The sequence below is a fragment of the Drosophila obscura genome, unplaced genomic scaffold (genome assembly GCF_018151105.1).
Source record: "Drosophila obscura isolate BZ-5 IFL unplaced genomic scaffold, ASM1815110v1 contig_186, whole genome shotgun sequence".
Lineage (NCBI taxonomy): Eukaryota > Metazoa > Arthropoda > Insecta > Diptera > Drosophilidae > Drosophila > Drosophila obscura.
The window spans coordinates 6972066-6998085 of record NW_024542774.1 but is presented as its reverse complement, the minus strand read 5'-3'; the positions used below and the strand labels follow the sequence as shown (position 1 = coordinate 6998085).

The window sequence follows — 26020 nt, the reverse complement described above, 5'->3', positions numbered from 1 at the left end:
GTAATATGACATGGTATACCACTCCCGAATACTCGACTTCTTATCAAACATTTTGCTTACAGCGATTGGGCACAAAAGTCATTTAAAGTTTGCTCCCCAGTTAGTCAGGTTTGCAGGCAGCTCAATGATGCAGGAGCACCAGCAGCAGCAGCAGCAGGATGACGAGAAACAAGAACCAAAACAGGAGCGAAGGGAGCTGGCGATGGAAGAGGAAGAGGAACAGCAGCAGCAGCAGAAGCAGTAAACAAACACAGAGCAAAAGGAAACAAATCTAATAAAATCAGCAGATGATGGTCATTAGACCGAAAAGTAATTTCATTTATTCGCAAACTCGATTTGTTGCTTTGTAGCACGAAGTGCGCACGAGTGGGCTGCCTCTTTCACAGCCACTGCCACTTTTCTGTCCTGGCCTGGCCTGGCCTGGCCAAGGAACTGGCCTGAGTACCGTCCGCTGGCCCGGGCCAAGATAAAGGTCAGAGGGGTCAGTGGAGTTAGAGGGCCAGGGCTAAGCAAGGCAAATCAAAGCAGCGAAGCGTTCAACCAGCGTCGCGCATAAAAACCCAATGGAGGAGGCAACAAACAAGAGGAAGCCAAGGAAAAACAAACAATGCCTGCACCCAGGAGCAGCCCCACATACAGACAATGTGAAACATCACAAAGGCAGGAGAGCATGGAAGCCCACAACATGGGGCAGGAGTTGAAACAGGCGCTTAAACAGGACCTGGAGCAGCAGCAATAACGAAATGTGTTGCTTCCTTATAGATTTCTTAAACAAATTCCAAAGATGCGTCGTTAAAATTTGGCCGCCACTAAAAATCCAAACGGATTAGTGAGGCCAGCTCCATTCCGGCTGTTGGGCTCCATCACGGTCTGCACTCGAAGCCGGTGCCGGTCGGTGCCCAGTGCCCAACGTTTGGGTCGTAAAACTGTTTTGGGGGTACTCAGGCACACATACACCCATACAGCGCCTGGCGCAGGCACACACCTGTAATAATGGTAAAACAATAAAATTCCAACCTCTGCTGCTGCTGCTGCTGCTGCTGTGCTGCACGAAGAAAAAGTTTCTCGCTCTCGAAATTTCAATGGCAAAATCAAATGGACAAAATGTAAATGAAAATGCTTTTAAAATGAAATTTACCGTTACCCAAGAGCTTCATTGTTGCGCAGTATGGAATGGACGCAGGACAGACGACTTCTCTCCTTCGTTTCCTTGCCTCGAACGGAATGGCATTCGGAATGGCACCTAAACGGAAATGAAATTAAGCACAAAATTTTCCATTTGCCAGTTGGTGTTACTGTTTCTGTTTCTGTTCTGTTTCTGCCTTCAGTTTCTGCCTTCAGTTTCGGTCATTACTTTTGCAGAGGCCCGAGTAATTGAAAAATTGAGGCTAAGCTAACTCAGAAGAGCTCACTGGTACAGATCCAGAAATATTGTGTGTTTTTAGAGGAGGCAATGCTAGCCTGGCAAGTTGGTGTTTCTAATCTGACAATGCTATTGATCTCGAGAGAGATAGTACAGGGTTACAGATATCCAGGGGAAGTTCTTTTAAACTTTCTACCGAAAGAAGTTCCAGCGGTAGCACAAGGACAGCACACGAAAATTAATCACAAATTCAACTACGAGTACTAACAGCAGCATTTGCCACTCCACATCCGAAACATTAAGTTGGAATGCCTTTTGGTGTACCGCTTTCATTACGCATGCAGCAAGTGGTCAGCACTCAGGTTGATGTACGAGTGCGGCTGCCAACAAGATCACTCAAAAGGATGCCACACTGCAGCGCCCTCACTTCATGTACTTCATAATTTTTCATGGTCGAATGAAAAAAGTTAGTTTTCCATTTGCAGGAAACTCACACCGCCCACACACACCCCCCACACACACCCCCCACACACACCCCCACACACTTAACTGGCCAATGGAAAAAGTTCTCTCACATGAAATATGACGTTGATGCTGAAGTTTTACTTGCATGTGCGGCTAATGTTTGCAACTGGTAATGTGTGCTGGTCCCTTTGGCAGCATTATTTGATTAGCAATATTTAATGAAATTGTGTTCTCTTTGTCGCATCAAAGTATATGTACATGCCACTCGCATCTGTTTAGCTGGAGTAATCATTCGTGGGGAATGATAATGTTGAAATCCCTGACAATAAGGGGGAACTTTATGCTAACTTTAACTAACTCCTGGCTCATGGCTCCTGGTCTCTGTTCTATGGGGAAAAAGTACATAATTGCATTGGCCGCCTGAAAGGAAATCATTAATGACATACCGCAGCGGGTCAGAGTACAAGAGGGACTGGAAAAGACATCCTTGCATCACATTTTCTGAGCTATTCACGCTTTTCTTGCTCGCTCTTTGGCCCAGGAAAAGCGGTAGACCAGTAAAAACTTAACCCAGGAAAGAAAATCAGAGGATGCAGTAGCTGTGGGGGGGGGCTGGCAAGGAGACGAAATTAAGCTGAACAATATATTTTCTTCGGCAAGTGCAGCGCTTGCCATCGCCCGCGCTCTTATTAGCAGCGTTCTTGTTGCCTCTTTTCGTGCTTTCTCACTTTTTTTTGTTCACTCTCTGAGGCTGATACCCTCTGTATGCCCTCTGTACTTTTAATAGATTTTTCCACGTATATTTTTCTGCACATAATTAATTTTCTAGGGTATGTACACCTTCGACTCTTAAAATTACACTTTTATTCTGGTTCTGGTTCCTTTTACTCTTGTGGTTATGGTTGTAGTTGTAGTTTATGCTGTAGCTGTATTTTTAGTTTTTGTAGTTGTTGGTGTTGCTGCCGCGCAGCAACAAAGCGCGAATTACCGCCATTTTGTGCACTTTGAACGCCATGTTGCCGTTTTTATCGCTTCAGTCCTTCGCATCCTTCTTCTGCTTCTTCATCATCTCTCTGGGCCCCTTGCCCTTTGTCGCTGCGGCCTGTGGAGCTCCCGGCAAAGTAATTGCCCGGCGCCAAAGCTAGCGCTGAAGAGTGCAGCCTTACAGATGGATAGAGGGAGGCGGTTGGGAGGGTCCTATTGAGGCGGGTAATTGATTTATGTATTTATACTGATTTTTTAATTAATTTATAAGCTTTGCCCGGCTGCAAGCTGAAGCCCAAAATGCTATTTAAGAGTGGCAGAGTGCGTAAATCAATGGATGGAATGGATGATGGATGCACGGGGTGTAATAATATCGTTTTTATAGCCACTGCAGCAATGGAGATCGTAAATCAATGTGCGCGCAATATATGTATTAATATAATCCTAGTCGAAGTTTACTCCAGTTTCTGGAGAGGCATACTAATCGTTGTAGGAGTACAGTCATTGCAAGTTATCTGAATGCTACTGTGAGAGCAATTTTATAATTTTATGAATTAAGTTCGTATCGAGTTTGCCTAACACATCCATACCAACGTTAAGTTGCACTAAGATAAAAATATTTTAGACGTTATGAGTGCAGCTATTGCCGGTATACTAACCGATATGTTGCATCAACGACAGCTAATAGTTTGACCGCAACTGTAAACACAAAACGAATTTCTGCAACCGCTGTTGATCCTGCAATCAGCCCACAGACACACACACACACACACACACACCTAACCCCAACCCCAACCCAATATGTCCGCTCACTACTGCTCCGTGTTGCCGTTGGGGCGTGCTGCTGTCCACTCTTTATTAGCAATACAAATGCAAACAAACTGCGAGTGGAGTGTGCCTTCATTGGCTTTTTGGGCGGGGGCGGAGTCGTATGTTAATCCTGGTTGCTTTTCCTGTGGCTGTTGTTGCGTGCATATGAAAATTAAAATTGTTGACAATTGTCATTTTTTTTTTTTGCTCATCCGAATGTTGTTGCTACTGTTGTCGCTGTGTTGTGAGCGCTGTTACCACGGTTGTTGCGGCAGCCCCACGCCCCACGCCTCACGGCTCACTCCCAATCCTACTTGGGCTGTTTTTGCTGCTGCCACACGCAACTAACCGCATTTTGATTGCCATGCATTCGACCGAATCGTGCTCGTTGCTAAATTGAAAGCATTTTCCGTGCCGTGAATCTGGCTCTGGAGCTGGAGCTGGTGCTAGGGCTGGCGTGGGGGGGGCTTGGAAAAAATCCTGGATAGAAAGCTCGCCAGAAATAACGGAAATTGTCGCCTGGCGTGTGGCGTGTGGCATGCGTTGTCTGCATCCCATCCCCAGTTGGTTCTATGTGTGCAGTCTCCTCCTTGGAATCATCCTGTTTCTGCTTGTTTGTGTGATTTGTTTGCTGGCTCAGCTCTGCAGGAAGCGGTGCGTGAAACTGCATTAAAATGGATTATCCTGCAGGTGACAACTATCCAATCAATCGGAATACATACTCATACATGCATACATACTCAGTGCTCCTTATATGAAAATGGAGATGGCTTACGATCCGAGACTGCCGCTGGTGTCCGTTGGCCGGTCTCTAACTCAATTGATTTGCTAATGCACCGAAGGTGCTAGGAACCAGCCATCAGGCTTAATTACATTTTTGTGTTGCTTCTTAGTAGCCATCCTTGTGTATCCTTGAGGCGCTCAGGCACACAGGCACACAGACACACACTCCCAGACACGTAAGCTGTATCTTTCAGATGTGAAGTTTGATGTCGTGGCAGCTGTCAGACGGAAATCTGTGAGGTTCATCGAGCCACAGAATAACATAATTATTCAATTACTTTCTGTTTAAAGAATTACTCTGCTGCTAGTAATCGCACTAACAATGTAACCACTTCAACCAGAATCAACAGGGGAATCGGCTAATGCAATTATCGGAATCCGCATAAGTAGAATCCCCCAATTGAGTCGGGGCCATGGCCCAATATCCATCCTACAGTTATGGCACTTGGCTGAGATGGAGATGGAGATGGTAAACCAACATTTGCACAGGCCATAAATTCCCGACATTTGCCAATGCCAATAAGCTGGCTTCGGGTCTAAAGTTTTACATTGGAAACCGAAAAATATGCAAAGCAGTCATAATTTTACTTTAGAGCCGAAATATTTTCGAACGAAATTGTTGGCAAACAAACTTTTTTATGCATCAACTAATTTCAATCAGCTAACAAAAATGTGCTCGGCTCGCTCCTTGCTCGCTCATGGTGTGCCTTAGCCACAGAGCAAGAGAGGGATATTCCTCAGTCACAGAGAAACCGATGGGGCTTTTCCTCAGTCAATGTGAAAGAGAGGGATTTCCCTCAGCCACAGACAGGGAGACGCGAAGACAGAGAGTGGAGAGGTGGTTGCCAAAAACAAACGGAAAACTTTTGTCAATAATGCCGACAATGTTGCTGTTACTTTTCCTATTTGCCACTGTTGTTGGAGTCGCCACCAATGTCTTAAGCCCCGACTGATTGCGCTGAGTGGTAGCGACAAGTGGGGGACTAGAATGATCCAATGCACCTGACCCATCCACTCCTCATACACTGAACACTCTCTGCCATTGTGTGACCTCTCCTCGACATTCCATCACCGCAATAAACTTTCCAGGACTGCAGTGATTGGCATGGACATGGCCCCTAGATAGCTGGGTTCGTGTTGCAGCAGGCTGGGCCAAAATCCAAAGGATTACATTGGCACTGTAATGTTTCAATTGTGTCGGGCCAACTGTAGTATCTGTATCTCAGCTCGGCCCCTCAACCTCAAGGACGAATGCAAATGCACGTTCCCTACTGTTATTAGCCAGATTTCTCTACTGCTTGTTGATTGGTAGCTTGGGGCACCTGCCAAAGTGTGAGCCATCGGTCTCTACCTGGGCTAATACATTAATTAACTTTGCCCTCAGCCATTGTATTCGAATGACGTTTGTTCCACGAGCTTATCACTGAGCCAAGGGGAGCTAAGGGGAGCCAAAGGTCGGTCCTGGACCTCGCTTGGCCTGCCATGGCCCCATTTTGGCTAACAATAACAACGAAAATGGGTACGCAAAACTTTTAATGAGCTAACACAGCTGATTCAGCGTTCTAATTAACATTTAACGAGCATTTCGTTCAGCTCGAACTTGAAATAGGGCTCAAGATGGCAGGCATTACTTGCAGGTGGAGCAACAGCTTTATAAACTCTAAATCTTTAGAAAGCCTGTTCAACTCAAGTATTTACCCTAATTTTGGAAGATGGAGGTGACATTAGATCACCTTTTTGTCGCCTGTTTATTAAGCAAGCAACCAATCGGGTATTATCTTATATCAGCGATAGATCGGCAAGGAGGATAAAAACCTGTAAACCTATACAATAATAGTATAAAAATGAAGAGATTGATGTAATTGGGATATAATTACATTACATTACATAATTAATTGGGATATAATTACATCAATCTCTTCATTTTTATACTATTATTGTACAGGTTTACAGGTTTTCAAACCTCCTTGAATGTACGATAAGTTGATTCCAGGGCTTATCGTTTATTCTCTAAGCTGCCTATCTTTCATCAGCGGAATATTCCTTCATCCGTACTCAAGACGGATGTCACAGTTCAGAAGTTGTACGAGCTGAATTTTACAGCAGACAATTGGTCAGTTATATTTAAAGGAACGCCGACAAACCCAAGCAATAAAACGGAGGTGGATGGCATACAGAAAATGATACAAAAATACTTCGCGACTGCCGGCAGACCACCATTACAAATAAACCGTATTGACTCAAGCAAGTTCGAAATGCTGGGCCGATTGCTAGCGACTCATATGGCCAATATAATGATGTATGCTACATCACTGCCATTTCAAATGACGGAATTAAAAAAAACCAATTACATTACGTTACCCGTATTGTTGCCCTTATATTGTTAATAAACTCTCCAAAATTCTCAGCAATTACTCGCTAAAGCAAATATTTATGATGAAAATAAATTTAAAATTTTATGCGACAATTTTTAAAGAAATATTTTATTTATGTACAATATTGACGAGGAAGGGAAGCGTGCACGGACTTTCTTATTTTTTTCTTAAACAAATCTTTTTTTCCACAGTTTTACAGTAAAAATTACATTTTAAAATTGTTTTGATTTTTTTTAAATTTAGCTGGCATTAATTAAATTTTTAACTGGTAAAAATTTAAGAAGAGCTTTTAATTGAGCTTTTAATTAAAGCTTATTTGTTGTTTTTTTTCCTATTAAATGTTGAAAAAATACCATATGAAAATTACAAAAATTTTACTTGAAAAACAGAACAGAAATACTGCAAAAAAAACGTACACCATAAAAACAAAAAAAAAAATTCAAATTTTACATGTATTTTACACAAATTAAATGTACGATTTTCAAATTTTACATGTATTCTACACATGTAGAATGTAATGTAATGTCAAATTAAATGTACAATTTTCAAATTTTACATGTATTCCACTCAAATGATTTTACCACCCCGCTGCTTCCGCTTTAAGGCCAGCGACGAAGAGTATGCTGCGACTTATTTCGATTCCAAGCACTCCTCTTCGTATTACACTATATTACAAGAATTTTACATGACATGATTCTTACGATTTCACAGTGCCGCCAACAAGCAATGCATTGCTTTCTAATGGAACTAACCATTTAATTCCATGCCAGCGCCACCTACCCTATACTTCCGACTTTTGGCAGAAAGCGCTGTTCATTCATTACTAAATATATTGAAAGTTCGATTGCTTACCTACCCCAATGGGGGTGGTGGGGGTGCCTGCAAGCACTAAAGCTCTCTGTTCTGGAGCCTCGACTCCAACATATGGGGGCCTGCAGAAGGCTGCACGAAAGCTTTCGAATTCTGGAGCTGGTGGGGGGTGAGAGAAAGTTCCGTACCGCTTTCAACATGTTTATAGCGGAGCCGTGCCGTGCTCTCAGTTCGCTCCCGTACAGCCTTTGGGAACGTTGTGCTTTCGAACGCAGGAAGGCAGCGGCGACGACCCATAGTACTCCCCATCCGTTCACCCCGTATGCCCCGCATACCCAATACATATACATTTCTGGTGAAGTGGGCAAAACTGTGACAAACAACGGAAATTTAGCATACTTTTATGAGTTCCGATTCGGACAAATCGTGCGGCCAGGCCACGAACGGGTTCAAGCCACTTCTTGAAATCAAATATCAAAATTGAATCGCAGCGTGCGAGACTTGTGCAACTTCAGCGAAAATGTGACCCAATTCAAAACGCGATTTCTCGGAACGCGTGTGTACAGAGCTCTGCATTTTATATATAAAAAAACGATTTAGCCACGCCAAAAATAACAATAACAACGAATAATATATAATATACAGTATATGTATATGTATGTGTATGTGTAACTACTTCTGTCAATATATAAAGGTAATAATCCCTTGAGACAGCCAAACGACCCTATCTCAATTGTGGGGCGGGGATAATGTTTAGCAAACATTAAATAATAATGAACATTTTCCCTCTGGCAAACAGTATCGAATATATATATGTATGGATGTACATATCTGTTTGTGTGTGTGTGTGTGTGTGGGGACTGTGGGTTCATGTGCGTGTGCAGTTCAATCGCTGAAACTTCAAGCAAACAGCGCCCGAAAGGTTTCGCCTCCTGCTGCTCTTTTTTGCAAGCACAGCTGATTCTCGAGACACGAGCGAACATGTTCGCTTGTTTGGTTCGAAAAGAACATAACTCTCCTCTCTCTACCTTTCTCTTCCTCTCTCCCTCTAGGTCTGAGTACCTCTCTGACAGTCCCTTTGCTGCTACTTTGACTTGTGCCCAACTTTACTGTTTTACGGTTTGCAAGCACGCATGCCAAGGGGCAACGGAAACCCCGAGCGAGGCACACACACATGTAATTTAGCCATAATCAAAGGTAGCCCTGGACAACACGGCATCTGTGTGGGGAGTTTGGGGAAGCGTTTTGTGGGTTCGTGTAGGTCTGCTGCCTGACAATTTATTCACTTGGCTCGAAGCGCATGATGCATGGAACCTCATGAAAATTTGAGCCTTAACAGGCTCTCTCCCAGACCTGGCTAGTCGTGGAATTATCTCGACTGTTGCCTAAAAATTTTACTATTTCTGGAAGTCCTACACTGAATTCCAATATTTATCATAGCTTTGACGCTTAGAAGAAACCCATCCGATGCATAGAAGGGGTTGATGGGTAGAACTCTCTTATGGCTGCTCTGAAATCATTGAAGTCTAAATCAAACTGTGGCATGCACCATCTGCACAAGTCTTAAGCAGCCAACCTCCCTCCGACCACAATCACTATTTACGGAGCACAAGTGGTTATCCGCAATACCTATTTGTGGTTCCCCATTCCTGACGAACAGTTGTGGCCACACTTCGGCACTCAACAGCAGCCGCCGGGGGGGCTGGGGGCCGCACTTCAATGTGTTTTCACTCATATCATAGTTTTCCGGTTGCATATTTGTTTTCCACTCTTAATGGAAAACATATGCCATGCCCACACTTTCCCAGAATATACAATGTATTTCTGTTCTCTGTTCATAGGTATTTCCATCGAATATCTGTCTTGGGGATCATTTCTTGCCGCGAGATATCCAAGTACGGCTGGTGTCTGAGTGCGCCTAATTGATTCTAATTGCAAGTGTAATTTAATTAACGCAATTGCATAGTTCACCTTGAACTATCTACTGCTGTCCACTATACACTGGAGAGAACGGCGCAGTGTAAGTTAATAGGCATGGAAATGCTTCGGCTGCATGTGGTGGGTTGTCCAATCGATAAAGGGCCAACAATTTGATTACACTTCTTGCAACGCCCATTGCCATGGCCACTCCAACAACAAGAATCCCAGTCTGCTTACTGGGGCATGGGGCATGTTGATTGGCCCGTCTGTTGTGGGCTATCATATCTAATAATAACCAGCACATCGCTATCCAGACAACGTTTCGATGCCAGCCTTGCCAATTTATTGACCCATGGCTGTTGCCTTTGTCTGGGCTTTCGTTTCGCCTGTCAAAACTCATTCGACAAATATGAATATGACATTTTCTCTGCTTTGATATACTTTAGAAAATATGAAGCTCTCTGACACAATGGCTACGCCAATAGAAGAAAAGCTCGATCAAAACCTCAAGGTATGCCAAACACAATTACCTGTTAAAATCACTTAGCTCACTTATATATATGTATATGTATATTCCTCATAGGTACGCACTGGTATGGTCCATGTCAGCGATGGCAAAAGCAGACCGGAACCACTGCGACTCAACCTCACAATGGAGCTGCTTTCGCTGCAAAAGTTAGAAATCGTAACGCCAAGCAGCTGCCATCCGAATGGACCGCCCATGGAATCAAAGGTGAGCTGATGATAGCAGATGATAGCAGTTAAACATATTCGATTACATGCATACAGGAACGAATGGTGCAGATCACGCGCCAGAAGCAGAGTGGCCTGGGACTGAGCATAAAAGGTGGAGCCGAGCATAAGCTGCCCATATTAATATCGCGGATCTACAAAGAGCAGGCGGCGGACATCACGGGTCAGTTATTTGTGGGCGATGCCATCATCAAGGTGAATGGCGAATATATCACGGCCTGTCCCCATGACGATGCGGTCAATATATTGAGGAACGCCGGGGATATTGTCGTCCTCACAGTGAAGCACTATCGGGCTGCCACGCCTTTTCTGCAGAAGCAATGTAAGTCGATCAATTAAGACGTATACTTGATGTACCATATCCCTCCCTCTTTATGTAGTAACCAAAGATACACCTGACTCGGACAACGATGCCACCTGTGCCGAACTGAAGGCTGACGAGGGCTACAAATCATCCGTTAATAGTGGAACGATCAGCCGCAGCTGCAGTCGTCCCATGTCCATTTGCTCCGAGCCGGAAAAGCGCTGGACTGATGTGGTGGCAGTGCCCCTGATGATGGCCTACGTGACGAGATACATTTACGGAACCGACAAGCTGCGACCCAATGCCTTTGAGGTGCGCGGCCTGAACGGCGTCACCACGGGCGTCATTCACTGCGATGAATTGGCCATACTCAGTCAATGGCTCAAGCTGATCACCGACAATGTGGTAGGACTGACGCATCTACAGGTGAGTGGCCCCTAAAGGAAACCACCCTAAAGGAAACCTGCCTCCAAATCTTTGCCTCTAATCTACAGATGAAGCTCTACAATCGAAACTTTGCGGTGGGCGAGCGCATCGAGTACATGGGCTGGGTGAACGAGGGAGTCATCAACAACAATATATCCTGGCAGAGCTACAAGCCCAGATTTCTATTGCTCAAAGGCACCGAAGTGATGCTGTTCGAAACCCCACCAGTGAGTGCCCCACTGCACCTTATACGTATTATAATGTACTTTAACACCTTAACATTTGTACACCGCGAATTCCAGTTGAATGTGGCTGGAATCAGTAAGGCTTTGGTGGTCTACAAGGTGTATCAGACCATGTTTCGAATTGTCAAGGAATCGGAGACTGTGGACAGTCGCCAGCACTGCTTTCTGCTGCAGAGTTCGGGTCACGAGCCTCGCTATCTGAGCGTGGAGACTCGCCAGGAGTTGCTGCGCATCGAGAACAGCTGGAATGCGGCCATCGTGACCAGTGTTATCAAACTGGGTGTAAGTACATCCACAGAATTTATTTGTTTCCATTTACTTTATCTTTAATCTGTGCTTCAGCGCAAGACCTTTGCTGTGTCGCATCATGGAAAGAGCGGCGGACTCACCCTGGACTGGCAGGCCGGATTCTCACTCACCGAGGGCGCCGAGTCTGCTGTGGTCTGGCACTACAAGTTCTCCCAACTGAGGGGCTCCAGTGACGATGGCAAGTCCAAGTTGAAGCTTCACTTTCAGGATCACGATAGTCGGGCAATCGAAACCAAGGTGAGTCACCACTTGTCTTCCCATCACAATCGAATACATCTGATCCTCCTGATCATCAACAGGAGTTGGAGTGCCAAGTGCTGCAGAGTCTGCTCTTCTGCATGCATGCGTTCCTCACAGCCAAAGTGGCCTCAGTGGATCCCGCATTCTTGAGCTCAATTCAGCAGACCTAAGCGCTCGATCGCGGAACAAAAGATAATTCACATGGATATATATATTCGTAAAGTGCATAGCAAATGATTCGAATATGAGTGTTGGACTAAGTATCATATACACAATGTCCGAATGTCGGAAGGTCGGAATGTGGGAATGTACTTCTTATAAACAAGTACCCGTAAATGTGTTGATTGGAATGATTGTAATTGGATATTGAATATGAATATGAATATGGATATACTTATGGCGCTGATAAAACTGAAAGTGAAATCTCTTGGTGCATTACAGTAACTTTTAAGCAAACATAAGGCAATTACTTTAGGCATTTTTCCTATTGCGTAGACTTCATACTTGACAATTGAATAGAAGTTGATTTTATTTTCCATATCTAGCCTTTATAGTTGAATTAATTACCTAATAAGTCACGCAGAGTTTTGTCAGAACCTTGTAGAGATGTAGGCAAGACAGACACCAACTAATGGAGTTGAAGTTGGCGCAGGTTCTTAGATATGTAATTCTGCTCTGATAGATGGGAATCTTTTTTGCAGTAAAATGCATAATTCGGATATCCTTGCGTCATCTTTCTTTCTTCAAAGAAGGTTCTCCAATGGAGCCTCAAAGGCTTTATCTCTAGAAATACTTTTTCAAAAATTCTAAACAAATCGAATCGAAATCGAAGAAAATTCAATTTTTATGTGCGCTCTAAATGAAAATTTAATTTTCGAAAAAACAAACGAATGCTTTAACAATTGATTGAATGTTATTTTCTACAAAATAAAACATAGAAACAAAATAAAACAATAAGTAATAGCAGATATCATAATATATATGTATACAATATATAATATATACAGTATATAACATCCACCGAACAAATCTCAATGCACAGACAGTAATACGAATTATGTAGATTTTATAACTGTTATACGAATACGAGAATACGATTACGAGTAGATCTATTCAAAAGCCAGCTAAGTGAATAATCCATCCGACACTCACTTAGCGCATTTGTCAATTCAGAAAGTGTCTTTCAGCGAGAAGATTGTAATGGAACCACATACGTATGTATGTTGCTTATGGCATATCCATACCATATATACATATTTAATGATTTTAAGCGTTATTGCACAACAGATACGATATATTTACGAATTAGTTAGCGAATCATCGACAAGCACAAAACACTCACAGACAGACACACTCAACAATGCCCAAACATATAGCCGCATTAATATATACGAGTATATCTATTATATGTACACCACAAATATATATATATATATATGTATATGTATATGCCGATCCAGACCACAGTCGCGTCTGAATAATCAGAATCAAAAGTATTTATTGTACATATGTATGCTGCTTAGCTCCAATTGGGTTAGAATCCGAATCTATATCCTACACAAAAAACTATGCCATAACCGAAGTATCTACGTAAAGAACAGCAAAATCAAACAATATCGAAATAGATGCACATTAAACCTAAACTTAAATCAAACCAAACCCGACCAACATTACATTCGTAATCCGCATTACACCGCAAAATACCGTCAATATCAAATACTCGTACTGGGCAGACCAGATCCAGATCTACCTTAACCCAAAAACTAATCGTACACATACATACATGCATATGTAGGTATATTTTTAATGCCAAGGCTTACATAATGCTGTACGGAATACCCATCATTCATACATACATACATACATACATACATACATATATAAACGATAATATTTACCCAATTGCCTCAATTCTCAGAGAAAGAGTTGGATTTTTTGTTTGTTTAGCAAGAACTGCGCTGCTTGATTGAATGTCATCCATAAAGCCACCATTTGAGTTGGTTCTGTTACGGTTACCTCTTTACATTCACGCGTTACTAAGCTAAATTAATTGTACAACAAAAATGAAATGCATTCAAATTGAAATAAAAGCCCCAAAATATCTAAACTAGAAACGGTCCTTGAATGTCTTAATGTGCGGAGTATTAAATTAAAGACTTTTGTTGCACACTCCCCAAACACCCAGAATTGAACACACTTTTCGGTAATTTCAGTAACTGAAAGTTTAATAATTTATTTCAACAAATTGAAGCAAAACCAATGGCTGGCAGTTCTGCTTCAGTGTGACGAATCTTTCAAATCAAACCAATAACATATCATAAATCTATATATACAGAACTGAACATTGAAATGGTAATGGTACTCGTACTAACATTCAATTGATCGTTTAAAATGGCTGCTTTAAACGATCAATTGTAGTTGTTGGGGGGGGGGCATTCAATGGTGGGGGTGGGGGACGGTACTACTGGAAATCAATCAACACAAAATCCCATCATGGCTGTTTGAAGGGATTTTGCGTTTCCACTGTGGCAGCGATTGCTTCAGTTCGATGAGATATCCGTTCTCTAATGTGTTTAAAGCTTTTACATCATCTACTGTTTTGTGTATGTACAGATCTTGTGCCCAATCTGCTGAGAGCTGAGCAGGGATCGTGTCCTGAATTCCCTTGGCATTGCTGCAGGTTTTCGAATACTCGAACTATTGGGGATTGGATGAGACGACAATTAGGCGTGCTTCTCGTATTGTTATTGGTATTATCTACACAGCATTGTATATATATATATATATATGTGCATATATATGTGTATGTGTATGTAGCTGGCATTAACCAGACAAACTACAATCTACTCTTAACATAAGACTTATGGTTTGGAGCAGCTTCTGTTATTGCTTTTGCTGTTGCATTGCTCTTTTGGTTTTTTTTTGTGCCGAAACCTAAGTACGTTGTATGCGAAATTTGCAAGTGGCAGGCCCAGAGCTATGCCTCTAGGACCGACCGATTGGCTAACGATGAAACAAATCCTAACTGTGTGGTTGTGGGTCTCTCTCCTTTTTTATCTCAATGCAACAAAGTACGTGAACAGGAGTTGTTGGTAAATTCCCAAGTCTAGACGTAGTAAACTTGAAAACGAGCCATGGGCCTAACTCAGACGTCGACCGGTTCCTTGGCAGTGTCCGTGTCGGTGAGTCGCACCAGGGTCACCTCGGTGGTGACCCCATTCAGCACCATTGCCATCGACTGCTGGTCGCGCCACGGCGTGGTTAGTATGGTCAGGCGCTGTCGCAGGCTGCCCGGCGTGGTAAGCAGCTTGAAAATGGCCACCGCCGGAATCATGACCACCGAGGATCCGGCTATGCACCAGCCCAGCGCATTGGCCCAGCTCGGATAGACATAGTCGCCATAGGTCAGCGGCTCGTAGCCCATCAGTCCGTACACCGTGATGAACAGCAGAAAGATGGGCGCCACAAAGCGCCAGCAAACCTGCCAGTAGAGGCCCGGAGGGAAGCCAATCATGTCGCGTATGTCCTCGCTGAAACGGTTGGTCCCATAGATCCACGACACTGCGATCGCCTCGAAGAACACGGCCACCAAAATGGAGTAGCCGGCGGCATAGCGGTCCAGCAGATGGAAGAAGTAGAAGCCGCCCTGGGTGCAGCTGGCCAGACCCACCACAAAGTACAGCGAGAACAGCGCGGCCACGAACAGCTCACGGTTCTTGCGTATCTTGGGGAATTCATCGCTCAGCGCGGTGATAATGGCCTCCGATCCGCCAAACTGTAAACGAATGGATGAGCCATGAGCACTATTTGAGTCTATATTAAGGGGTAATCCTCTTACCGAACTATCGAGTCCCAGCGTGAGCAGCATCATGAAGAATATCAGAGCCCAAAAAGTGCTGGCCGGCATGGTGGCAATGGCCGCCGGATAGACGACAAACACCAGGCCGGGACCCTCAGTGGCCACATCCTCGATCCGTACGCCCAGCGTATGGGCCATGTAACCCAAAACGGAGAATATCACAAACCCGGCAATGAAACTGGTGGCCGAGTTGATGAAGCTAGTTAGCAGAGCATCTCTGTGGAAGAATAAAGCATAGGGTAAGGTTAATGCATATCCCGATTCCGACCCCCCTTCGAATTTCCACTTACTTGTACACATTGTTGTGGTACTTGTTGTACGAGGCATAGGCTAATAGCACCCCAAAACCAGGGCCCAAGGAGAAGAACACCTGAGTGGCGGCATCGACCCACACCTCAGCCTTGTAGATGGCACTGAAGTTGGGCGTGAGATAGTACTGGATGCCCAGAAACGAACCGGGGAGCGTGAGTCCCCTGATCAAAAGGATGAGCAGCACCGCGTAGGGGAACAGTGCCGTGAACCACACAACCTTGCCCGACGTGCTGATGCCCTTCCACAGAGAGAAGTAGCAGATCAGATAGACAATCAACAGGCACAGTGCCATGTCCCACTTAATGGCGCCCAGGTCGTGGATGCCCTCGCTCTGATTCAGCTCCAGAATGTAGCGGCTGAGGGGAGATTGTAAATTGATATATCATGCAACTGGGTCCCCAGTACTACTACTCACTTGAAGTACTCGGAGGCGGCTGACTGAAAGCCGTCCTGATGGCCAACTGGCACCGGCACTGTCTCCAGACTCGTGAACGAACCATTGGCATAGGACTCGTTGCCGTAGAGCAGGCTCTGATTGTTCAGGGTATAAAAGTCACTCACATTTCCTATCAGCGGGACGCGTGAAGCATTTTGGCTCTCAAACTAATAGAGAGGCGGGACATTGACATGTTTATACCCAAGGAAGGATCTTTGTAAAAGAATTCTATGGCTATTCTTACCGGCCTGCAGTTTGGAGTATTCCAAACGTTATTGCACGACGTCCAAGGCAATGTGCTGGTGAAGGATGCAAAAAAGAAACGCAACGACCAGGCAATGATCACATTGTAGTAGAAGTCCACATAGAACGCTATCAGCACCACCGCATAGCCGATGCCTGTATATACATAAATATGGGATGATTCCATAGAGTTATCCAGGGGTCAGGCCCTGTACTTACCTTTGAAGAGCGGCACTACGCGACCCCAGCAGGTGATGGCCCCCTTACGGATGTGCTGGCCGAGTGCCAGTTCCATGTAGAACAGCGGTATGCCTCCGACCACCAACATGATGCCATAGGGCACAAGAAAAGCGCCTGAAAAGAGTTCGTTCGAGCCATTAACATATGAATGGGAAATGCAAAAAGTCAAAGTCAAAGTCATCGCTGCTCTAAGCATACCAGAAAGTGAGCTTTATGAGCTATCAAAATACGTTCGACTGACAGTTGGGGGGGTCCCAGCATCGATAGCTAACCTAAAGGGGGGAAACACTTGCCCCCCCTCTCTGGCACCAGCAACTTTAATGTCACAACGTTTTTTTTTGTATTTTAATATGATAATGATTGCATAAGCCGCACGTATGTATGTATGAGCAGAGACTGACCCGTGTCACAGCCTCTACATTGTTCGCCCTTCTGCTGGGCATTAAACACATACATATGTAGGTATGTATATTGCCATGGACCCATGCTATTATGGGTGTTCGTTCGTACACAAAATCAAATTGTTTTACAAGTGCCACTCTAAGGACATTTTAAAAACATTAACAGCGTCCGGGACAGGGGTAGGAGAATGTTGCACGGCTTGGCTGTCTCGTGCAGCCATCTCCGTCACCTCCGGCAACACCACCACCCCATTGACTCGCACCATCGCCCCCATCGACCCCATCGACCTATCCACCCAACCCCCAGACCCAGACCCACCATCGCAGGCAGGGCTCTGACAATTGGTAGAGTGCCATCGATACTTTGTCGAGTGACAGGGGATGATGTCTTTATGATTTGATTATGTCTATTAGCAGGCAAAGTGGCCGACAACGTCGTCTACGGTTATTATATATCTACATACATACATACACATATATATCAATGGTGATATACATAGTCGAATATACATATACATCCTATATGTATGAGTGTGTGGTAGGGTTGCTCTACAAAGGAACGCTGCCAGCATCGAATTTTCCTTCCATCCTGTCAACTATGTAAAACAAAAAAAAGTTCTAAAATAAAAGCAAGGCATCTCTGTTGTTGAAGCCATAATTTCCGCCGCTTCAAGTGCATTTCCGCCGTTTCCAACAGCTCGACAAGGACACTGGCTAAAATATACGTACTCGTAGCCGTCCCTAATTCGTTTCCGTTTCCATATCCTGATTGGAACTGAATAGATTTATGTGGGTCTGTGCCTGCTGGCCATGGTTTGATTATCATTTAGGATTTATCAAGCTTGTCGGGCTACAATATTTGAAGAGTTTTACCATGTTCATGGCTCAGAAAAAGACCAGACAGAACATTTCAGAATACAAACTTCAATATTTAAATGCATAATCAATCCCTTTTACTTATATTTACCACAAATTTCTAAAATGATATTTTCTTTATCTTAACTATCAGATTTTTATGGATCGTATGAAATACATTTTTGCAAGTAGAATTAAAATATCCCAGTATCCCCAAGAATATTTTAAGAAAAGGACTTAGGAAATTTGTTGAATATTGCTGACTTCCCTAGATCCACAACATTAAACTTTTAAACGAAATGGTTCGAGTTTTCTTGCACAGTTTCAAAAGGCTGAACATACTTAAACCACTGCTGGCCTCTTGGCCTCCCCATGTCAGCTGCCACAGCCTGTTGCTGCCACTGTTGCTGCAGCTTCATTGGGATTGCAAGTAAGAGAATGGCAAGAGAATAAATAATACTCACTAAGCTGTGGTAATAATCGCAACCTGAGCGCGATGGTGGCTGTGGCTGTGGCAACGTCCATGGGGCAAGGGACATTAAACGGGACTTAAACGAAAGCTGCCACTGATTGAACGCAATGAAGCGTATAAATATAACAATTTATTATTATGATTTTAAAGGCAGCACGATGGGTGTGGGGGGGGGGAGCCCGGAAAAGAAAATCATAAAATAGTAATAACTATAGAAAAGTCAAGGGAAAGGAAAGCCCATCCATTCTTATCGCATCAACGGGAAAGTGCCGCAATCAGAGCATGGGAAAATGAAAATGGAGATGGAGATGGAGACATGTTTCGCACATGAATTTCCCACAATGCGGTGCGTGTGAGTGCCCCGACAACAAAAGCCTAGAGAGCATAGCACTCCACATACATATGAGGGCGGGGACGACTGACATATTGCCTGGATATGGAGCGCAGAGCGGAGAGGGCAGTGCGGAAAGGTATGTACATACATATGAGAGAGGGTAAGAAGGCCAAATGCGATTATGACTGCCAGATTTAGTTGTCATACAAAAGCACTTAACTTTTGGAATTGTTTTGAATGATGGCGTTGACGACGAGGATCAGGAAAAGAGAACCTGAATGTGTACTCGTATATGTTTGAGTCCTTTACCACATTATCCCCCCTCCTGCAATTTGACAAAGGAAGTGCGCTCTTATACGCTACCACTTCCCTCCTCTACCCACATGCCAGAGCCCACTCTGACAGCACTTCGCACCACTTTGACAAAGTGTTAACAAGGCCGGAGGGGGACATAAAGGGGAATGGAAGTGGGAGTGGGAGTGGGAGTGGCAGCGGCAGCGGAAAGTGTTGGGTTCCGTGGGGCGCTCAATGATGTGTAAAGCCATATAAATTATTTTCACTCAGCATGAGCAATTCACGCCAATGTCTTTATTCCTCTAATTGGCCACAGCCAGAAGGGCAGAAGGGCTATAGCTATGGGAAGGCTGAGAAGGCTTTAAAGATAGATAGATAGATAGATAGTTAGGTACTTACCACCTCCATTTTTGTAGCACAAATAGGGAAATCTCCAGACGTTTGCTAAATCGACGGCGAATCCAATAACCGATAATAAAAAATCCACCTTTCCGCTCCATTCCTCGCGCTCTTCGCTGATGCTAGTGTTATCGTTATCGTGTGGCGTTGGCGTCTTTGCTGCATGTCCCGTTGGTGACATCTGCGACTATATATCCCGTCGTGTCCTTTGCCCAAAACGTCTCGATGTCGACGACGCTATAGTTCCCGCCGCCGCACTGCGAATCCTGCAAATTATATCCCCAAAAAGTACGTATTACTCCTTGAACTTTACATAAGTTCAACTCCCTCGCTCTCATCTGCTCTTCGGGAATGCATGGTTTGGATATTTGGTTGAGTGTCCGCCTGAGTGGGTGTCCATACCACTCGAAACCTGTTTGCCAACGACATGTGCTCTCACCTAGCCCTTGAAGAGCTCAAACTCGTTGGCCTACTCATACTCATACTCGTGCTCGTGTTACGTATACGACAGGTGGCATGCCCAAACAAACACTTGACCAGCCGCAAATCTCGCACAGAGAGCGCTTGTGCCTGTGCGGGTCACACTCTTGGCATCAGCTGGCATCAGATGTAATAAAACCACACACAATTAAGCCGATGCACTTGTTTCCTTTCCTTTCCTCCCCCACCCACCGACTTTAATTGGTCAGACTTTTGATCAAATTAAACGGAATGCAGAATGCGTACTCAGTGGCCACAGCTGGAGATCTTTGCTTTATTAAAAGGAAACCACAATTAGCTCTGATTCCTAGGTTTCGTTGAGGCCTCTGTTACAGTTTCAGAAAGAGTTATCGCACATCTGAAGCATTTTCTAACGAGAGTATTAGCTGGGGTATGTAATCCCACAATCGGATAGCGTTACATTAATTTATTCAGATCATTTCCAGTTATTCTAGTTATTCAACTGCTCCACGCTCAACGCTCAACTTATTACGATTTCAATTCATATTGTAGTGTTAATGCGTGTACGGTAAGGTAATTTCTCTGACTTTAAGAGCTAGATCACTTTTTATAATGATGATTGCACTTGCGAAACTTCTGATATGTCGGATATATATTTTGGAATAATAATATGCACAATTTTAAACACTTTTGTGCACAACTTACCTTATATTTATCACACTCAAATCGTACAGCTGCACCAATCCATGGTAGAGGAATCCGTGAGTTCTTTAAAAAATATCGGAAATACTGTTCAAGAAGCTCCACAGATAATGCCACACAAGCTCAAACTCAAAATTCACTTCACATTCATTTGCTGGGACAATTGTGGCTGGGAATTCTTCTTAGATGACCATCGAACGGGTGCTATTGAGGGCTGTTGGAAAATTCAAAGCGAGTCGCGACCAGAAATTGTCCGCAGTTGTGGCGCTTTCGGTGACATTCGAATGTATGCAAGAGGCTGCTGGCCAGCAGCGCCTTTTATAGGGCCCGCGCGACAAGTGGTTAACCGTTGGCTGATGGTGGTGGTGCTGCTGCTGCTGCATTCTCTGTGCCCTCTTCCCAAACACACACACACACACATGGACACAGCAGTGGCATAGCTTTGATGGTGTGTGTGTGTGTGTGTCAAGCGCAGCAACAGCGATGTCGAAGTTGAAAAGCGAACGAATGTCGCATGCGCCAAGGAAACGTTGTCGGCACCGGAACGGAAGTGACCAATTAGAGTTGCCTTACATATACCACTGCGACCTATGACTGTGTGCACGGGATTCCATAGATATACATATGCGTGTGTACATACTTACATACTTATGTATGTAGTGCCTGCGTTCTGTGTGTGGAAGCGTGAGTTGGTGTCGTGCCTTTTGTTTCTGTACAGCGAGGATGCTGCTTCACGGAAGTGAAGCTCTTAACAGTGCCATGTTAAGCGTGGCTGGTGCCATGGAGTGGGAGAAATAATTTCGCACTATATAGCATCAATTGTTGTAACACCTTAAATTACAAGAAATATCTATATATTAAGCATGATTTATTTAGATAGATGAAATTACTGTTACTTTGAACAGCGCCTGCCACTGTTAAAACTTTCTTCTTGTGCGGCTCTCCCACATTCTCTGGTTCTCTCCGTGTCGTGTCTCGTGTCTGCCTCCTCTCAAACATATGTATTTCGAAAACATTTTGCTTTCTACATATGTGTTTCGAAAACGCTCGTGTACAGAGTGCTCAGAATATCTTATTTTAAATTTAATTCAGAGAGCAGTTGGCAACGGACTATCGTCTATGTCGGATGCAGAATCATACGCGGGAACAACAGTGCAACATTAAATATACATATATACACACATATGTATGGTCATATCTGTGTGCATATGGACTCCAAAGTTAACGCTTTTCAGGCGCCTCCAAGTGGCATTCTGTGTAGATTCGCGAGTCGGTAGAGTTCGCGCTGTTGGTTACATTTGAGCCGAATTTTTTTGGGCTGAAAATCCATATAATTTTGCAAAGGTTTTTATATAAGAGGGAGAGGCGAGCATTATTTTTAATTTAGCTGTTGATATTATGCATAAAGCGGAAAATCAAAGAGAAAGCAAACATCAAAACGGAACACCGAAGCCGGGAGAGTGAGTGAGCGATCGAGTGTATAGATCGGTCGCTGTGAGGAGAACAGAAGGCGGCCTGGTTCTAAAATCTGGTCGGGGCGAGAGATCTCAAAATTCCGTATTGCGTGTGGATACATATCTAGAAAGATACATACATACATATATCTACATACATACACAGTGTGTCGGAGATTATTGTTTGGTGAATTTCCACTAACACAACTGCAGCAGCAGTCCCCTTCGTCCCCTTAGCGAAAGTCCATTCACGGAACGTTTACAAAGTGCTCGAGCGTCCGCGGCCCTATCAGATCTACCAGGAAGTAAAACGCAGCAAACTGAACAATTCATCTCGTAATTTACTTTGGCTGTAGCCAGAAACAGCGGACAACGGACAACGGACAACGCACATAAATACGGATACGAGTACTACTAGCGCCGCGTATAAAGGAGGAATCCAACCAACAGATATAGAAATGTTTTCCTTCGGCGCTGTTTCTGCTGCTGTCGCTATAAATATTTACAAAATGTAAATATGTATCTATATACACGCGAGCACATACCCCTGTAGATACACATAAGCGTATGTGCATAAATATATATGCGTGCACGGGCCGCTTTTATTGTCTTTTTGTGGTTAAAGCTTCGAACCGAATCGCTAGATTTCAAATTGAATCAGGGATTGAATCTAAGCAGCGCAAGTGATGTGAAGTGAGATACTTTGGTTCGAGACAAATATTTTCAACCCAAAAGGTCCTATGTAAACAGGCAAAATGTCAAAGAAACCACGCGGAAACATTCACAAGATCCGGGAATTCGAGTTGGAGAAGGTAAGCGGACGTAAGCGGAAGTATCCATAAATTATGTTAAATTCTAGCAATTGCTTTATCAAATATCTATTTAATGTTTATCTATGCGATTGCCGCACATCTTATTAGCCAATTTTATATTATGATATTTTCCCAAATAAACAAATAGATATAGAAAGGTATTATGAGTTCGACTTGGCCCAGTTCGGCTGGTTCGGTACGGTTGATCGTTATGATTGGCCAATTGCCAACAATCTCTTCCCCGGGAAATCGTCTACAACACAACAGGCAAAATGCCATGTTAACGATTAAATTTCTGATCATTAAACACAAACAGCAATAGGCAGCGCATCGAATCGTCTCGCTCGCGAATACAGTAGTAATGTTTAATGGGTCTAGGCACATGGCACATGCTCTTTTAAATAGGCTGAGGTTGCGGCTGGTCTAAACTGAGAATTTACATAGAGATGTTTACCGTTGTGACTCAGTTGCACTTCTGGAGAATCCATTATAGATGAAAGCCATATTCCTCTGGTAATTCCTAGAAGAATTTAGACAACATCTAGCAAAAGTTCCTTCTCTTTGTATCCACATAACTATGCTCTGAGTATAATAAATGTACAAACTATAGCTATTTTAATTTGATTTCTATGTATAGATCCAGCTTGTGGACGAATTTGATATAATACAAATTGTGGGTGAAGGATGGTTCGGCAAGATACTTCTGGTGGAGCACCGCGGATCCCAGACAGAAATGGTACTCAAGGCGGTACCCAAACCGTATGTGACGCTGCGCGACTTCTATCGGGAGTTTCACTACGGACTCCATTTGGGCGTGCATCGGCATATTGTGACCACGTATGATGTGGCATTCGAGACGGCCGGTTTCTATGTATTCACCCAGGAATATGCGCCGCTAGGTATGAGCCAATTAATGATCCAGACGTGGTTCCTATATGCATATGCTCTGCTTTTAGGGGATCTCACATCGAATGTGACGGATACGGGCGTGGGCGAGGTGTACAGCAAGCGCGTGGCCAAGCAGCTGGCTTCCGCCATAGACTACATGCATTCAAAGTGAGTGTCACCCTCTCTATTCCGGCGATGTGCTGGCTCATCTGGCTGAGTTTACTTTCCCCCCCGCAGAGACATAGTGCATCGGGACATCAAGTTGGATAATGTGCTCATCTACCGAGCGGACTTTCAACGCATCAAATTGTGTGATTTCGGCGAGTCCTTCCCGACGGGCGCCAGCGTGGAGCGGCGGAACGAGTGGCTGCCCTACAGCCCCCCAGAAGTATTAGAAATCAAGCCCGAGGGCAGCTACAAGTAAGTCTGGTCCAAGATGCACTCCGTCATAGCTGAGAATCGTCTCCCTTTCAGAGCCGATCCTAGCCATGATGTTTGGCAGTTCGGCATTGTGATCTTTGTCTGCCTGACCGGCTGTCTGCCTTGGCAGAAGGCAGCCTCGGATGATCCCCGCTATGTGCGATACTCGGCCTGGCAGGGGGGTCTCATGATGATGCCACTGCGGCGCACGCCTCGACTCTTCAAGCTGCTCACCTCCAATGCCCAGCGCATGTTTAAGCGGTTCTTCGCGCGAATGTCGAACCGTCCCAAGAGTCTGGCGGATGTAACAAAGTTCCTCGACGATCGCTGGCTGGCCAAGACGGCTCAGAAGGATATGGCCGAGTACGAGACGGACGAGCTGTGCCCATCCATGTACTCCTTTCACAGCAGCCCCGATGAGAAGAACCGACTGCTCTACACATTGGCCGACTGCGGGATCGAGACGAATGTCGATCGCCAGCAGAAGAAGAATCGCATCAAAGACTGGATAGAGTCGTCCATCATCACAGAGGAAGATGAGGTAAGGGAGTCAAAATATGTTCTCAAAATATTTACCAGGCAGTGTATAATCTCTTCTGATCTCTCGCGTTCCAGGAGGAGAACGAGGAGACAAACTCGGCATCGCCCTCATCATCAGTTTCCCGAGAGCCGCTGCCCGGCCACATCTCCTCGCTGCGCAAACCGCTGGAACAGAGCCCCAAGGAGGTCAAGAGCACCTTGAAAGACGCCACACAGAAGCACTTCGATCCACGGACGGGGGCCCTGCAACAGGGTCCCAGCGAAATGGGCCAAGTGCCCATGCAATATTCCAAGTCCGCCAGTCCCTCCAACTACAGCACAGCCTCCACTCTGAACAATGCAGACAGCCTGCTGACACTGGGCTCCAGGCAGGATCTGCTTGCTAGCAACCTGACCATGTACACCTCCATGGAGACGGAGCTGAATCGACTAGGTGAGGCTGATCCGAGAATACAGCGCAGCGATGGCTTTCTAAATCGCACGCAGAGCAGCGGCCTCCTGCTAACCACATTCGATGTGAACGCGTCTGCGGCCAGTCCAGCGAATAACAACCGTCCATCCCCCGCTGCCAAGAACTCCATCGCCGTTGGCACTCGCAGCTCGACCAGGAGCATTCTAAAGTCCTCCATCGCCACCGCTGCTTATCCCGCTTTCGGCAGCAATAACCAGAGCAGTAGCCTGCAGCAGCTGACCCAGCATTTCCAGACCACCGCCTATGCCCCCAATGACAGTTCCTTCTTTAGGCGATGACTCCCGCTGGCCGCCATACTAATCGCCTCCAATCATCCTTGCCGAACTTTCACAACTATGCGGTGTCCGTCCATCCAAGTTTTCTAATGTTCCATATGCTTCTCAAGTTAAAGACAGTGCCTACGGATCGGCCGACGTGAGTGAGATGAGCAGGAAGAGCCCTAGGAATCCTCAGCACCAGCGCTTGGAAGACTCCCACATGAAAGACACGGCGTACGATCGCGCAGCGGTCACCAGCAGCAGCAGCAACAACATCGCCCGGCGCCTGCGCAGATAGCAGTGATCCGGCCTAGTGGTGACGGGATATGACTCCATGCATACATATAGCAACTGATTAACAAGTTCCAATAAATAGATAATGTACATTTCTTAAGGTTTCTT

General features: G+C 44.7%; 3 protein-coding genes across 5 annotated transcripts; 2 read left to right on the top strand and 1 right to left on the bottom strand.

Moving 5' to 3' along the window:
* Window positions 1-8224: 8224 nt before the first annotated feature.
* On the top strand, window positions 8225-12132 carry LOC111079307 (gamma-1-syntrophin). 2 transcript variants are annotated; one of them, XM_022374433.2, is made up of 9 exons: window positions 8225-8284; window positions 9957-10021; window positions 10094-10243; window positions 10300-10585; window positions 10644-10993; window positions 11062-11220; window positions 11296-11520; window positions 11581-11784; window positions 11847-12132. In XM_022374433.2, exons 2-9 carry the CDS (start codon window positions 9962-9964, stop codon window positions 11955-11957), a joined length of 1545 nt encoding a protein of 514 aa, XP_022230125.2. In that variant the 5' UTR covers window positions 8225-8284; window positions 9957-9961; the 3' UTR covers window positions 11958-12132. The 2 variants fall into 2 exon arrangements, with proteins under 2 accessions (XP_022230125.2, XP_022230126.2); XM_022374434.2 differs by lacking the exon at window positions 8225-8284 and adding an exon at window positions 9495-9610.
* A 1866-nt stretch (window positions 12133-13998) lies between these two features.
* LOC111079306 (sodium-dependent dopamine transporter) lies at window positions 13999-21070 on the bottom strand. Its single transcript, XM_022374432.2, has 8 exons — window positions 20779-21070; window positions 19633-19898; window positions 16857-16991; window positions 16639-16793; window positions 16374-16561; window positions 15937-16314; window positions 15626-15863; window positions 13999-15562 (listed from the first exon to the last, which is right to left on the bottom strand). The coding sequence occupies exons 2-8, from the start codon at window positions 19811-19813 to the stop codon at window positions 14933-14935; spliced, it is 1905 nt and encodes a 634-aa protein (XP_022230124.1). The 5' UTR covers window positions 19814-19898; window positions 20779-21070; the 3' UTR covers window positions 13999-14932.
* Window positions 21071-21884: 814 nt separating this feature from the next.
* LOC111079309 (serine/threonine-protein kinase SBK1) lies at window positions 21885-26006 on the top strand. Of its 2 annotated transcripts, none has more exons than XM_022374438.2 (7): window positions 21885-23041; window positions 23679-23940; window positions 23998-24097; window positions 24167-24349; window positions 24404-24890; window positions 24965-25322; window positions 25747-26006. In XM_022374438.2, exons 1-7 carry the CDS (start codon window positions 22985-22987, stop codon window positions 25914-25916), a joined length of 1617 nt encoding a protein of 538 aa, XP_022230130.2. In that variant the 5' UTR covers window positions 21885-22984; the 3' UTR covers window positions 25917-26006. The 2 variants fall into 2 exon arrangements, with proteins under 2 accessions (XP_022230130.2, XP_022230129.2); XM_022374437.2 differs by having other exon boundaries at window positions 21885-22119; window positions 22855-23041; window positions 24965-25763.
* The last annotated feature ends 14 nt before the right edge of the window (window positions 26007-26020 follow it).